We start from the raw sequence: 15,991 nt of genomic DNA on the forward strand, positions 1-15,991 counted from the left end.
GGTCCGTGAATTCAATCAGCTACGAATAAGACTCTGGATTTATTTAATAAGAGGTTTAATCTATAAAACATGCTCTCATCGGCAATTTGCACCCATTCATTTTCTGGAGAAGGACATGACTGAATTAAATTGTAAACCATAATGTGCTTCCTGGAATACCGTAGAACGTGATGTAAAAAAAGCGTGCCGGGCTGAGTTATGGAAGGGGGCAGGACAAGCACATAAAGCACCATTACACCCCATGCTCCTGCCACGGCCAGAGATTAAAACGGGCCGTAAAAACAAACACACACACAGAGTGGGTTAAAGGACGAGAGAGCCACAGCATGGGCTCCCATTTTTATCAGGGCTAATGAAGAAAACAGCAAAAATGGGCAACAACATTTTCAACCCTTTTTGAGTCAGGCAAACACGATGTGCGTGCGAGCGCAATGTTGCACTGCAAAACAGCACGGGAATCATTAGGAAAGGATATAGACTATGGCATATTCAGGTCAAGAGCAAACATAAAGACTAGACTGCAAAAATACGCGTTTTATAATTAGACTCAAGCCTGTCAGACTCCTGGGCCACATTATGCCTTCTTCTCATCCGTATATAGCCCAGATCTATTATAGTACGACGAGTTCAGTAAGGCAATCGCGTTATTTCAATCCCGCCTCTACATCTGAACTCCTTACTTTTCCATCTTTACCATCTGGCCTTTGGAAGCCTGACAAAGTCATTGATCATCTCGGTTGCACAGATGTTCAGATGTAGCCGCTACAAAAGAACTTCAATTGCGCTTTAAGTGGGTTAGTTACTGTATGATGCTAAGAGCATGTCATGCACAGCAAGTATTGTACTGTTTTGCAGATATGTAGTGTGTGCATATCAATGGCATGCAGTGGTGTGGAGGAGGCAAAGTCCTCACTGTTTTTTTATGTGTGGTATTTTAATACAATGTAAATTAATGTTCCAGTTACATTTAATGTTGACACATTTTCTAGGTTAAATAACTTGCACTTTAAAAAAAAAAAATGTACGCTTTTTTACACATTTCAAAGGCTACAAATGTCTACTTGCATGTACATTTTATATGTGAACTAATGTTCAGCTGTTCTTTTTAATATTCAACTTATTTTTGGATCATCAGTCATCAAAGCTTAGTAAACACAGGTGTCATGATGGACACACACACAAACTTCAGAAAAGCTGATTGCTCACTAAAAAAAAACCCTTACCTTAAAAGAACCTTTCCTGTAGCTCAGTGGTAAGCGTATTGTGTTAACAACGCAAGGTTGTGGGTTCGATCCCAGGGGATTGCACATACCTACCTATGTATAAATGTATAGGATAATGCAATGTAAGTCGCTTTGGATAAAAGCATCTGCCAAAATGCATAAATGTAAATGTATTGTCTTTTCAAGTCATTTCCGGACAAAGCCATGATATCTCTGTCGATGAGTCGTTTACTTTATAATTAGTCTTCCCATTAACACCATTATTATATTTATTAATTTAGACCGATGTGGGGATGTGGAAAACGCATGCAAATTCTCATTTGAATTTGATTTATCACGTGATTTATCAGGCTTTATCACGTGAACAGCGCAATAGGCCAATCACGTGACGTTTACCCATTTATTCTCCACCAAACCCAGTGGACCTACAGGTACATTGTTCATGTTATGTTGCTGTTTTAATAGCATATTTCATAATATGTGTTTTATTTTTGTACTGTGGATATTCTCTCATTCAATTTTTTAAGAAGGCACTGCCTCTCTTGCCTCAATGGCCATGGTGCGTATGTGCCAGTTGTGCTGACAGCGGGAGGCTGGGCACCCTGGCAGCGTCCAGATTTCTCCCAGCAGTACTGTCTGCTGAGTGCTGTCCCATCTGACCATTCATCAGCATTACAGGAGTGGCAGGTCTGCCAGTGTGGCCGTAGGAGGCCATCCAGCCCGGCGGCCGACTCATTTATCAGGGTCGTAATAAAGACTAGGAGAGCAGACGCTCAACCTCATAGCTCCTGCTGAACCGAGTGTGCGTGGGGGGGTCAAGGGGTCAAGCTGACTATCACTCCCTCCTCCATCCTTCTTCTCCAGCACTGCCTGGGACGACACAGGGCACTGATAAATTGCTGATTGAGTGATTTAGCTTGATCCTAAAAGACAGGGTGCGAGCCTAATGGCTTCTCGGAGCAGGATGAGGTGCGTTGGGAGGAAGTGTGGCCGAACCCTCCCCCTGGTGCTTCAGGTAATGGAGTCAGGCTGTGGCACTCACCCACCTCGAGGGCCGATCTCGGCTGGGTTGACTACAAGTCCACCCATCACTGACACTCTTATTCTCTCAGTGGAGACCTGGGATGTCTGATCTCACACACTGCCAGAGCACAGACAGCAGCTCAGACAACTGCGTTCGTTTCTTGGGCTGCTTTGAGACCATTCGGCACTACAGTCAGTCCTCAAATGTGGATTTTAATGCTGCTTTGTTTGCTAACAAGTGGCTAAATATGGCCTGCAGCCACCACAAGGATGTGAGTATACATGCTTGATGAATGAGACAAACATTGTAGGACTTATAAACTGTACAAATGTTTTTTCAAAGTTGTAAAAAAAAAAAGATTGGAGTTTGATTTATAAGAAAATACAATTTCAGTCTTTCTACTTCAACAATGTTGGGCAATATAGCCCTCTTTTTTTATTAATAATATTATTAGAAATGCATACCAATAAGCCAATCATTATTTGAATGTTAAGGCCAGTGACCAATAAATGGCCATTACAATTTAACAATGTGTGTTGCCAAATAAAATTAATTAAAAATGCATTTTAAATGCGAAAAGTGAATTTAGGCATCACAACATTATAATGTACAGTATGAAAAATGGATATCCATTGTGTATTGTTGAGATTTGCTAAAGATTACAATTAACATTGTTATTTTTTTAGTGTAAGATGATGGTAAAGGTAATCTAAATTTGAATATTGGTGGCAAAATATTGAATAGCGATCAATAACCAATATGAATATAGACTACAGCTACCACAAGGATGTTTGATAAAAGAGAAAACCGTTGTACAGCAACTTGTTAACTTCAAAATTAATGTAGGAGGTACAGTATAAATTTATTTTGTAGAACAAAAAATGAAAGTGCCTTAAAGTAATGTTAACCACAGAGCATATTTAAAAAAAAATTTTTAAAGGTACAGATACATTGTGCGTCCCTATTTTATATCTTCATTGCGTTTTTTCTTCGCTCGGTTCCAATATTTTGGTTAAGAGATTTCTGTCTAAGTGTAAATTTGCTGTAAATGAGAAAAGCCATTCTGCAGCAAAGATTCTAGACTGGAGCTCCATAACAATCTTAACACTGCATTACAGTGAAGCCGCTGGTAAAGGTTCCCACACCATACACAAGCAGCTCTGTCATGACAAATCACACCATAGTTTTCCATTCATTGTGCATGCAAATCAATGCTGCATTAAAAAGTCTTTGAAAATGCACCATATGCTTAGATGAGCTACAGTGTGTAGAAAGAAACTGCTCTAGATTACAAATTTAATCATTGCTATAGCATTTGCTCCCATTAGGGAGCCGTGAGGGCGTCTATACACCAGTGAATCTCATTTAAAAACATTTGTACTGGCACCTTTGCTTTGTTCAAAACATCCGTAACATGAGTCACATCTTTTTTTTTACACATTAACATTAGTCTTTTCCAGCGTGCTTTCCCGGTGCGCAGGCACTAAATATGTATTTACATCTGCGTCTATCACAGCAGGACAGCGCAGACCTGAGCAAATTGACCCCCTGACCTTCCTGCGTTTCTTGTATAGCCCATCATCCATTTGTGAGTGGTGGGCCCTGCTTTTAGCCTGCTGTCTATGCTCAGTGCAGAATGATGGAGCTGTGCATTAGTCAGAGTGCTTTTCAAGGTAAGAGCCATTCAGCGCGCAGCCCTGAAGCCTCATCACACCGTCCTGAAGGTGACTGATCGGAAAACACTGACTCATACACTCATAGCAAAAAGGTCAATGTTCCAATCACCGATATATAATCAATACAGCACAAGACGTAATTAGTTAAGACAGACAACGTGAGTTTGAAACAAGAGACTCAGATTCTTTCAATCAGTCTCAACTACGAAGAGCAATTTATGCTGCCACCTAAAACTAGGAAACTTATCACATTTGCAAATGAAAGATTCTTCTCGAATGATGAGATTGTAAGTTGATTGCTTTGCAAGTCTCTCAACGGCAGTTGACAGGTGAGTAAAAGTGTAAAGGTACTCTTGAATTGGAAGAACTTCAAGACGGAAATTATGCATACATTTAAAAACATTCAAATTCCTGTTGTTTCTTACATTTTTAAAGGCTTTTTACAGAGAAAAGAGTGCCGCATCTCTCAAAAGTACACTGCATGGAGCTGCTCTTGACAAATAACACAGGATTATCCCTTGTATTGCTAGCCGAGCTTTTACAGTAAGACAAAAAGAGTGAGGGGAATTGTCAGACAAAAGCTAAAAACAACACAGAGCTCTGAGGTATAGCGGTGTACAACAGCTTTGAGCGAGAATGAAGTGCAACACGGACTACACTGTGCCTGAGAAATGACTGTAGCAGGTTTCCGTGAGCTGCAGTATATAGAGCAAACTGCAGAGCTACAGCATTTAGTATTATTCTGTATATGTATAGTGCAAATTTAAATCAATGTTTTAGAGATGAACATGCACTAGATATAACCTTCTAATTGAATGCAAATTGTGAGACACCCATGTCAAAGTGTGTGTGTTATAGTTTGTTATATTGTTATAGCCCCCTCGTTTAAGTGACAATTATTAGAAATGAAATATGTAAACTGTACAGAAGATGTCACTCACTTATTCTATCAATGTGGTGTAAAGGAACTTTCTGAAACAGGCCTACAGTTTATATTAGAACTACATCATACTCATTTCAAACATCTGTGCTTTTGTTTAACATCTTTCCCTTTCTCTACCACAATAAAACACAATGATAGTCTCAGATATTTAAATAAGATTACTATGAATGGAATGTTTCCTTTAAGTAAAATGCAATTTACAGTGACAGTTACAGTGAAAAAATTAAGACACTATCACTGAAAGTATGTTTCACTTCTAAATCAGTAAATGTCATGCTGTGATCCCCAAATTAAAAACCTGTTGAACCTCAAAGTTTTCAAATTGTTATACATAATCACATTTAACATACGGATGAGATAAATCTCCAAACAAAGATCTGGGAATGTGTACTAACTTTACGTCATATAAATACTGTATACAGAGAACAATAAGCTATTACACAGGAAAAATGGAAAGCGAGAGAATGAAACATACTGTAGAGCTCTGACTCGTATAACAATTATGCAATGCTTTAAAAAAATATGAAGTCAGAGCATAGAGCAAATAAAAAATACACTGTCACGCGCTGTGCTGTCAATCCTATGCGTGCTTTATCATAATTACGCCGATGACTTTGTGACTTACGAGTCCATCTGTTGTGCAATGTGTGATTCTCGCGTGCAACCAAAGTACTAGTGAAACGTTTTAAATAGCCTCCTCGGCACAAAGATGTTTCTCAACCCGGAGTTTCTTTCTCCGCAAACAAAGGTACAATACAGTGAGAAATGGGTCTCGCGCTCGCATCATCTACACGTCGGGCTCTGTGGAGCTGCGCGTATCCAATCCGCTAATCGCGTGGACAGCAGAACAAGTATCTCTGTTTAGAATTTTAAATATGAAATCTTACCTTGCCCTCGTGCCATCCCCAAGCCCGCAAATACGGCCAGAATCAGAATGACCATGCTTGGTTTGTAATTTCTTGTCGAGTTCATGCTCGCGGCAGTGGGTTCCTATCACAGAATATGTCCTTGTATTAAAACACTTTCCGGATATTTAAAGAGGAGCAGGACACAAACGTTCCGCGAGACCTCAGCCGCACGCGCCGTGAGGAACGAGGTCGCTGCGCGAGACGGGAGCTCTGGTCAGATTTATAATTGTGAACGGAGGAGAGCCAGAGAATGTTCAATTTCTGTCAGCACCTCTCAGACTGAGTCGAGCCGTTTCAGTACCGCGGACAGCTCCTAGCGTCAGCAACTGGAACAACTTCAGGCTTCGCGCAAAGTTTGTACCGTACATAATCTAATAGTGCCCTCGATTAAATGGCTCGATTATTGCCATTTGTATTTCATTTCAACTGCTAACTGAGGCGAAAGGAGGAAGTGGTCGACCGTGCTCTACAAGATCAAAGTGCTCGGATTAAACAGGTTATTCCTATCTAAATAGTGTGCCTATTTTTTGCTATATTCAGTTAAAATAATGAATAAATGTAATTCACCCAAAAAAATTATAATACGAAACATGGTTTTGTTTCTGTATTAAAAGTCAATCTAATATATTTTGTGGGTTGTAGAGTAAAAATGTATGTGTATAACTGCAGAGATTGAAAACAGAAAAGCATCTGATAAAAAAAAGACTGGTAGGTTGGTATATGATATCATATATCATATGATCATATCATATTTTTTATAAAAACAAAAATGGTTCAAAATATAAATGCTTACAAACTTTTGTCTGCCAAATCAAAGTCAGTGTTGCATAGCCAACATGAAAGTAATTATGTACATCATATCATTATGTTTAATAAATAAATAAAACACACTACTACCATTCAAAAGTTTGGGGTCAGTAAAAATAAATAAATAAAATCCTGAAGAAAAAAGCATAAACTTTTTAAAACATTGATAATAAGAAATGTTTCTTGAGCAGCAAATCATCATATTAGAATGATTTCTGAAGGATCATGCGACACTGAAGACTGGAGTAATGATGCTGAAAATTCAGCTTTGCAATCAGGAATAAAATGAGTCATGACATGAGAAATCAAGTTTGCTTTGTTCTTTTGACATTTAAGAGGTCTTTGCACCATTAACATTTCCTGCAAGTTTCATAATTTAAAACATCCCCTTTATTATAAATAAAAGCATTTATTTAATCAAGCTAAACAGCTAGTTTAGATATTGTGGTATTTATGATGTCACACAGGCAAATTAATTTGCATATGCCTGCCTCCATCAACAAATAGTTTTACTTTATCACACAATAGGCCCCGCCCACTTCAGTCATGTAACGGCTGGCACTTGCCAACACCGGATGCGAGAGTCACGTAAAAGCAAATAGAACACATTATAACCGTTGAGTTTACATAATTAACTCAAAATCTTCAGGTATATCAACAAAATATGTTTTAATTTGGTTGGTTATGTATTTGCAGTTCGTGTTTTTCTTCATGAGACACAAATAACTTTTATGTAAATCAATTCATCAAGCACACCACTACACGGAGAGAAAGACGGAACTCTTGAAGAAACTCACACTAAAGTATAATTAATTATTGAGTAATGTTAAAATGTTTTAAGAGTCATTATTGCATATGTGTCACCTTGCTGAGCTCATTTATCATGGAGTGTAGATTGTGGAGGCACCACCGGCAGAAACATAAATCAGCACCTATGACTGACACGGCCTACACTGGATTCAGTATACAGATGCCCGTTCACTTTCTGATGTACTCCACGTGCTTGAGTCTGCCAACAAGATGACAAATGGTCAAGTAAATGCATAAAGGAGCATGAGTCCTGTGTAAACAGCTCATTTGCTCATTACAGTAGAGAACAAGATGGTTTGTTTTTAATGGTGTCCTGGATCTCGTCAGAGGATTATATGTTTGTTCAGTGAATTTGACTGCAGATTCATTTGTAAACGAGGCACAGTGTAATGGAGAGATTGCAAATAAACTTTTGTTGACAGATGAAGCATTTAGCTGTATTGGAGCTACATCACAAACTGCAAGTAAATGATTTCATAATGCTTTGCGTGTAAACTACGGTTTTATGTGGATAATGTTTTCAAAACACCATGTGCAATGTTTTCTATGAAATAACGTTAGCCAATCATAAAAGCAGCCATTTGCTGCCCCTTAAAAAAACAGATATTTTCAGACAGAGTGACAGAATGAGGGTTGAATTTGAAAATAATTGTTCTTTCACATATTTGGATTTTTTGTGTGTGTGAAAGAAAAAATAAACTATTAACATAAGTGACCTCAAGGTAATAATAAAAATAAAATAAAAATCAGTCATGGCCCCTTAAAATATATATTCAAAAAGAAAACACAATTTCACAATATTACGGTATTTTGGGTAAAAAAAAACAAAACAAAAACACAGCAACTTTGTTTAAAAACAACAATTACTCAGTGTAAGAAAAGTATTTTAGTACCTTTTACCTGATGGCTACAAAGCTTGTTATACCTGTCTCTAAACAATAACTTTCCGATTACAGCAATATCACAGCTATTTGCAACAGAGCCGCTGTTAAGATCTTTTTGTTGTTTTGCTGCATTCTTTCCCTCTGGAATGGGTTATTCTGGTAAATAAAAACATCTAATTAGCAAACTGCCTCCATTTATAGTGATAGCTTAAAGGAATCTAGTGGAAAAGGGAAAATCTGAAAACATACCTCTCCTAAAAATTACCCATACAATGACCTGCTCATCAATTCCCAGTATTTGCACTCCACAAAGAACTAAATGGTAAGGAAAAGAGCAACACTCATGAAATATACATGAGGTGAGACAGAGGACTTTGTGGCAATAATATAGAAATGTTAAGTGATGCCGCAGAGAGAAGAGTTATGAACGTTAAGCACCAAATGTTAATGCAGTCCTCATCTGCTGGCCATTATTGGAATTATAGGAAGCCATCATCACCTTTTCATTTCACCGTATTTCCCTCGGAGCCCGCTCATGTTTATGTGGAAATGTTCTCTGTCTGTCGGTGTAATAATTACTATTCCAAGCTCAGTGGCGAGGCTGAAACTGGTAATTATGATTGCACACTGAAAAAGTAAGAATGCTGAAATTACAACCTGTTTAGACAAACTTAACCAGGAGCAAATGACTGATTTCTTGATTGAAGTTGTGCAGCCTTAACCAGCTACGCTGTTTTCTGTCTGTTTGAATGCATATGTTCCACAAGAACGGGGTTATTCCCCTGAAGCTAGACTGGGCCGGGGTTCACTGAAGCATTAAGGTTGCCTGTGCCTACCAGCAGTCAGTATCCTGAGGTTAAATCATCTCTGCGTGGCAGTGCTTAAAGGGATATTACAACCAAAAATGATTTAATCATCCTCATTCCAAACCTGTATGACTTTCTATCTTCTGTGGAACACAAAGGAAGATATTTTGAAAAATGTTGAAACTGTGTTTTTGTCTATACAATGACAGTCAACAGGGTCCAAAACAACATCAAACACCATTGACTAATTTCATGAAACAAATATTTTTTTTAAATAAAAATAACTATATATTTTTGAAATATCTTCTTTTGTGTTCCATTAAAGTCATGCAGGTTTTGAATGACAAGACTTTCAATTTTGGGTGAACTATCCCATTAAATCAACAATTCAAAAACAAAAGCTGAATCTGAAATCGCATGGTCTCTGAATAGATACTACAAGAACTTACTTCGCCATCATTAAAAATGTAAGTTCTATATAGTAATAATGTGTAGTGAAATTCAGACGCCATGTTGTCACTGTAATGTATCTTATGATGACAGTTGTGTCACTTCACCAGAGATGGTCTTATGCTGCATTCATGCCAAGTTGTAATTACTGTAATTATGAGATAAAACCTGTGACGTTCTACTCGGAGCTGTTCAAGTCCTTGGTGTCTTTTTTTTTTTTTAGTGTCAGATTTTTTTTTTTAAATCTAAAGAACCTTTTGTGGAATAGAAAGGATTCATAGATGTTAAAGGTTCTTCATGGAACCATAGATGCCAGTGAAGAACCTTTATTTTTAAAGGTCAAGTATGTGGTTTCTGCGACACTAGTGGCACTGGCAACTAGAGGAATTACAAAAAATAGTGCATATTTTCAAACAACCTTGCAAACATTCCTTTAGCAAATCGCACCTCCCCCAACTCAAACATCACAAATAGGCCTACAACTCTCGGGTGCTTGTGAAGGCATGTCTCAAGTTAAAGTAGGCCACTTTCAATGAAAGGTCCAACATATTAGGAATACTTTTAGCTGTGTTGCTATGCAAGAAACAATTGAGTAGCAATTGAGTAGTAAAGCAATTGACCGTTCGCAAAGACCCGACCCCCTTAGTTACTGTCGCTATGTCCGACAAGCGATGCCGCTCTCACGCCACACCATGTTCTCACGTAGTGAAAAATACATCGCGGACCAGAGAGGACACTGACAACGCGCTGACAGACCAGGTTACTTTTGATATTAAACATATTAAACAAAGTCTCACCTTTCAAATTTGGTCATTTTTTAAAAGAAATTTAAACAATAAATACCGTTTTGTGGCTCTTTACTGTGTCTGACAGATCGCTGTAGAGCATCAGTTAAAGCTGCTCGTGAACCAATCATCTCTTCCTTCTAGTTTATTTATAGCATCAAATAAACATAAATGAACATAAGAAGGAATGTTGTTTTAACCGCGGAAAGGCGTCAGTACACTCCGTTTTTCAAGTTCAAATACTCCCATGTTAATCTGCTAACTCGCCTGACTGGTTTGTCGGACAAAATGGCGGATGGCGAAGTATGATTGGTCAGATCACATGTCAATCAAGCTCCCCCCAAAGGAACGCAAAGACAAGCAAGTAGTCTCCAGACTCTTAGCTGAACTGCTGCTTTGATATAATGTTTAATAACCCCGATAAGAAACGACAAAAGGGTCAAATTAATGATTGATGGTTAGTTCAGGTCATGTCTTATAAGTGCATATGGAAACTTGGGATTCCATCATCCATCCATCTTCTTCCGCTTATCCGGGGCCGGGTCGCGGGGGCAGCAGTCTAAGCAGAGACACCCAGACTTCCCTCTCCCTAGACACTTCCTCCAGCTCTTCCGGGGGGACACCGAGGCGTTCCCAGGCCAGCCGGGAGACATAGTCTCTCCAGCGTGTCCTAGGTCTTCCTCGGGGTCTCCTCCCGGTGGGACGTGCCCTGAATACCTTCCTAGGAAGGCGTTCAGGAGGCATCCGGAACAGATGCCCGAGCCACCTCAGCTGACCCCTCTCGATGTGGAGGAGCAGCGACTCTACTCTGAGCTCCTCCCGAGTGACCGAGCTCCTCACCCTACCTCTAAGGGATCGCCCAGCCACTCTGCGGAGAAAGCTCATTTCGGCCGCCTGTATCCGGGATCTTGTTCTTTCGGTCATGACCCAAAGCTCATGACCATAGGTGAGAGTAGGAACGTAGATTGACCGGTAAATCGAGAGCTTCGCCTTGCGGCTCAGCTCTTTCTTCACCACAACAGACCGGTACAACGACCGCATTACTGCAGCAGCTGCACCGATCCGTCTGTCAATCTCCCGTTCCATCCTTCCCTCACTCGTGAACAAGACCCCAAGATACTTGAACTCCTCCACTTGAGGCAGGAACTCTCCACCAACCTGAAGTGAGCAAGCCACATGCTGCACATGATTCCATCATCTCACTCTTAAAACTCATTCTCTCCTCACTCTCTTTTTTTCTGCAACGTGTGTGTGTGTGTGTGTGTGTTAGATATTAGTTTTATGTGTTAGAATAATCAATAAAGTATTGTTTGTATTTCAAAGATAAGTGTTCTTGTGTTATGTACTTACAAATTTAATGTCTAACTGCTGATCTAAGTTACCTTGCTAATAGTGTTTTCACTAGTTTGGATATTTATATCCGGGGTAGAGCTGATAGTTACGGCCCGTTCAAGTGAACGCTGGACAAGTCATTTGCTCGGCCGTAATTCTTTTGAATTCCCTATAAATTAATAAATAATTCCCTTTGACCTAAATTGACCTGTCTGACCCTTACAATTTGTCTTTCTGAACCAGTGCATGATAATGTTGTACGGTATTGAAGCGTCCATTGTAGCACGTTGCATAGCAATGCCCTGTTCGCTTTAACATGTTCATGACGTTTAATCTTTGAAGGTTCTGTAACCGATGCTGAATGTCTTTTCTCATCAGCCGGATCCGGGCCGTATCCAGAACAGATGGTGGACCTGCGCCTAGAAACGACCACAACGCATTCCTGAAGTGTCAGCAGAGATTACATCAAGACTCTCCCCTGTGAAGGCTTCATCGACATGACAGCAATCGGCACTGATCCTCAACAAACCCGTCTCCATACCGGCGTGACTCTGGTCTTCAACCAGATGGAACTGGATAATATTCTGAATGTTCCAATCCAATCTGACTTCTGACCAATAATGCTGCCTGAATCATAATCATACACTGTTCGTTCGTTGGCCAGAGGAGAACTGGCCCCCCGACTGAGCCTGGTTTCTCCTAATATTTTTGTTCCTCTATTCTGTCACCAGAGTTTTAGTTCCTTGCCACTGTCGCCTGTTTAGCCTTTGGCTTTTGGCTTACTTAGTTGGGGACATATAATTTAATATTCCACAATATTATTGTTCTGCCTGCATTGACACCATTATATGAGAACTGAGCTGGACGATGACATCCCGGTTTTCTCCAGAGCGGCTACATGTATAAATGAACTAAATTAAAAAAAAATTGACAACAAAAATGAACCATCACTGAACTTAAGATTGTGATGCTATTTTCTTCTAGAAACAAACTTTGTTTTCCTGTTATCTCTGAAAAAGCTGCTTTCAAACAATCTGTATTGTAAAAAGCGCTATATTAATAAAGGTGACTTGTCCCACAGCGGCTAAACACCCTCTGGCTGCGCCTGCTACATTAGCCACGCCCCAATTTCCCACTATACACCTTTGTCCTGATCAAACAGTGAGCACCGCCAAGATGGATTCTAACTTCCATTTGGATGCTGTCCAGTTCCAGTCTCCATAGGGAACCATTGTTAAAGCGGGGTAAAAAGAATGACAGCATTAATTGAACAGAAACTTTTTGAATATTCCTAAAAATTGAAATGAGCTAAGTTAAGCTCTGCTGTTGTTGACTGCCACAACAACAATAAACTGAAGAAATTCCTGGAACGTCCGTGTTTTTTGAGCACCCGCAAATCTGAAAAGAATGTCCGTATACGACGCCATATGCCCGCATTTTATGGCACAGACTGACATGAGAAAACGAGCATGTAAAATACTCCCTATAAAAGGTAAATGCGCACTCTTATTATATTGGGGACATTGTAAAGGATAATTCCGCTGCGAGTCGGGCGAGACTTCCACATTCAGGAAAAAAGTGGATTAATTGAGCTGGAAAGAGATTGACGGATCTGACCGGATCTCAATGTTTTGATGGTGCCTGGGAGGCTCAATGTTTACACTGTTGTGGGAGATATACCCATGCATGGCATACAAATAGAAGTCAATGAACAATAAACTAAGTTAAGAGAATGCATTTTAACATAAAACATCTTACATACTTCACCTTAATCCCCCGGTATCACAGACAAGGCTTAACCCTAGACCCAGACTAAAATGCACGTTTGTGCTGTTTTAACTGAAAGCAACTTATCTTAAAATATGTCAGTGTCATTGTTTTGTCTCAAGATGCACCCCAGTAATGTTTTTTCCTAAGCCACATTTACAAAAGCTACTGTCCTAATTAAACTAAGGCCTAATCCTGGCTTAATCTAAGCCCTGTCTGTGAAACCGGGCCTAAGAGTGCTACAGTAGTAGTAGGACAGTATGAATATTCAGATGCAGGTGCACATATATTCAGCATTACTGCAAAGATATTAAAAAGTCATACTATAATAACATACGAATCGCCACGACACAAGATATTACCAGACACATAAAAGTATCTAAATAATTCTGTTAGAACTGCAAGATAATTTGTAGCAGTAAGATTTTTTTTGCATGTTCTGTTCAAATAAAAGATGTATCAATGTAGTATTTTATTTATATGATTTGCTATGGTAAGTTGTGCTGAAAAATGAAAACCACCTATGTATGTGTTGATAGGTGGCTTTGCAGCTGAGCTCTGGGTTCCATTTAATAAAACTATTTAAAACCAAGGCCTATTAATTAATATTTCATCTCCCGCTATAAATCACTGGCAACAACATTTTGCATTTATCTAAATTAAGTCAGAAGTCAAACACACCCACACTAATCTCCACTTTGGACAATAATGCATGCAAATTAAATATTAAGGTCATCAAAGGGAAGCAATTCTGTGCCCTCACACACAGCTGGAAGACAAGAACGGGGTCAAGCTTTATGGGCTCTGGATGGCTTCGGGGAGCAAAACAGTCTGGAGGTTTAGCTATATTTAGTCGTAACTGTTGAGTGGTGGATTTATGCTAGTGTCTGTCAGCTTGATCAGGATAGAAAGTTACTCATCAAATGTGCAAAATAATGTGGGCAGCCTGTGACTTATTTAACGCAAGTGTGAGATGTGAGTTCTCTCTGCTCAGAAGTAATTGTCTTCGCCTGCTGTTTGCAAGAAGCTAATGGCAAGAAACAGTCCGTATTTCAGGACCTCAGTCACACCACATCAGAGAAAATACGTTCAGACGTATCTGCTTCATTGACATTACAGTAACTTGGAAACTTTGTGTGTGTGTAATTTAGTTTTAAAGCTGGGTCACTTGTTTCATGCTACAAAACAATATATCTTCCCTTGAAATAGAATTTGCTTGCATTTCGAGATTATAGCTAAACAAATTGAAGAGTTCAGGGTTTAAACGAGTTTAATAAGAGTCTTTTCTACGCCGCTGAGCCACCCCAGATAGGATGTGGGCCTCATTTCCTGCCTGCTCATCACCTGTCAATCACCCTGTCATTCAGGGCCAAGGTCTGAACACAGCTTAGACACCTACCACTGTTTGCAAAGGAGATGAGCCAACGCAAAAGGAATGAGAGGCACTTGACAATTCCCTTTTTCTCTGAACTGTAAATATCTAAAATCCCAGATTAAAACAAATATATATACATAACAAAAGATGTAATCACTTTATTTAGAGAATAACTCGAGAGATACTCTGGCATAGATGGTGTATCTTGTTTCGTTCCTGTTCAACAAAGCTTGTCTCGACATGCTGCAAAAACAAAACCTCAATCATCTTTTTATCATCCGGGCAGAGAAAGACAATAATGTACTTTCTACTTCAATCGTAATGAAATCTGTGTTTCTGATCTCGCCACAATAATTGAGAACAGGATCTTGAACTGTTAATGCACTACCGGTATATGGTTTTACATAATGCCAACATCATCAGACGACTTCGTTCACAGAGCAATCATTTAAAATGTGTGTCTTCAAACTCTTTCAGTTTATTTCATGCAAAAAGCTTCTCTTTCTCAGTTTTTGTAGGACATCGTGTCTATACCACAAACTGAGCCGATTGCAAGCTTGTTCTTGATGAGGTAATTCTTCCTGCACACGCCATCTGGCAAATCCCACAAAACCAAATACAAACAACAACCTTGCAATTCAAGACCTTGTTTTGTGCATTATAATACACAGTGTGATTCTTTGAATATTTGTTCTTTCTTTATGTCATGAGAAAATAGCCTCTCTTATTGTTTATGAGATACAAGCCGTGCATCTGCATTCTGTAAACTACATTTATTGCCTTGTGGATCCTGAGGCTGATGGAATGACTCACATCCAAAACATATGGAAATAATCATTCCAGTGGCTAGATCTAAATATGTATACTGGATAACTGAATGTATAATATTGTTTTGAGCCTGGATTCAAACTACAAAAAGACATATATAAAGATTTTTTTAAATAAAAAGGCACTGTACCTTCCATCTTTATTATTATTATTTTTTAAAATACAATCTCTTGAGGACATAAATGCATCTTACATAAGAGTGAATGAATCTGCAAAACTCAAATTATACATACTGTTTATAAAAAAACTAATTACATTTATTTGGCAGATATGCATTAAATTGATTAAAACTGACAGTAAATACATTAAAACTGACAGTAAATACATTAATAATGTTACAAAAAATCTCTATTAAAAAAATAAATTTTGTTAA

General features: G+C 38.9%; 1 protein-coding gene across 8 annotated transcripts in view; it reads right to left on the bottom strand.

The window, feature by feature from the left end:
- The window catches only part of sez6b (seizure related 6 homolog b), a 213,469-nt gene that overhangs the window by 158,830 nt on the left and 38,648 nt on the right, over positions 1 to 15,991 (bottom strand). For 2 of the 8 annotated variants that reach the window (XM_079608880.1, XM_079608879.1), the window contains exon 1: positions 5,754 to 6,055. The exons of 5 other annotated variants lie outside the window; for them this stretch is intronic. In XM_079608880.1, the coding sequence (XP_079465006.1) occupies positions 5,754 to 5,838 (85 nt within the window). In that variant the 5' untranslated portion in view covers positions 5,839 to 6,055. Of the gene's footprint in view, positions 1 to 5,753; positions 6,086 to 15,991 lie in introns of those variants that run through there. One more of the 8 variants, XM_079608881.1, reaches the window with a different exon arrangement.

This window comes from Phoxinus phoxinus, assembly GCF_949152265.1.
Source record: "Phoxinus phoxinus genome assembly, chromosome: 4".
Taxonomy (NCBI): domain Eukaryota; kingdom Metazoa; phylum Chordata; class Actinopteri; order Cypriniformes; family Leuciscidae; genus Phoxinus; species Phoxinus phoxinus.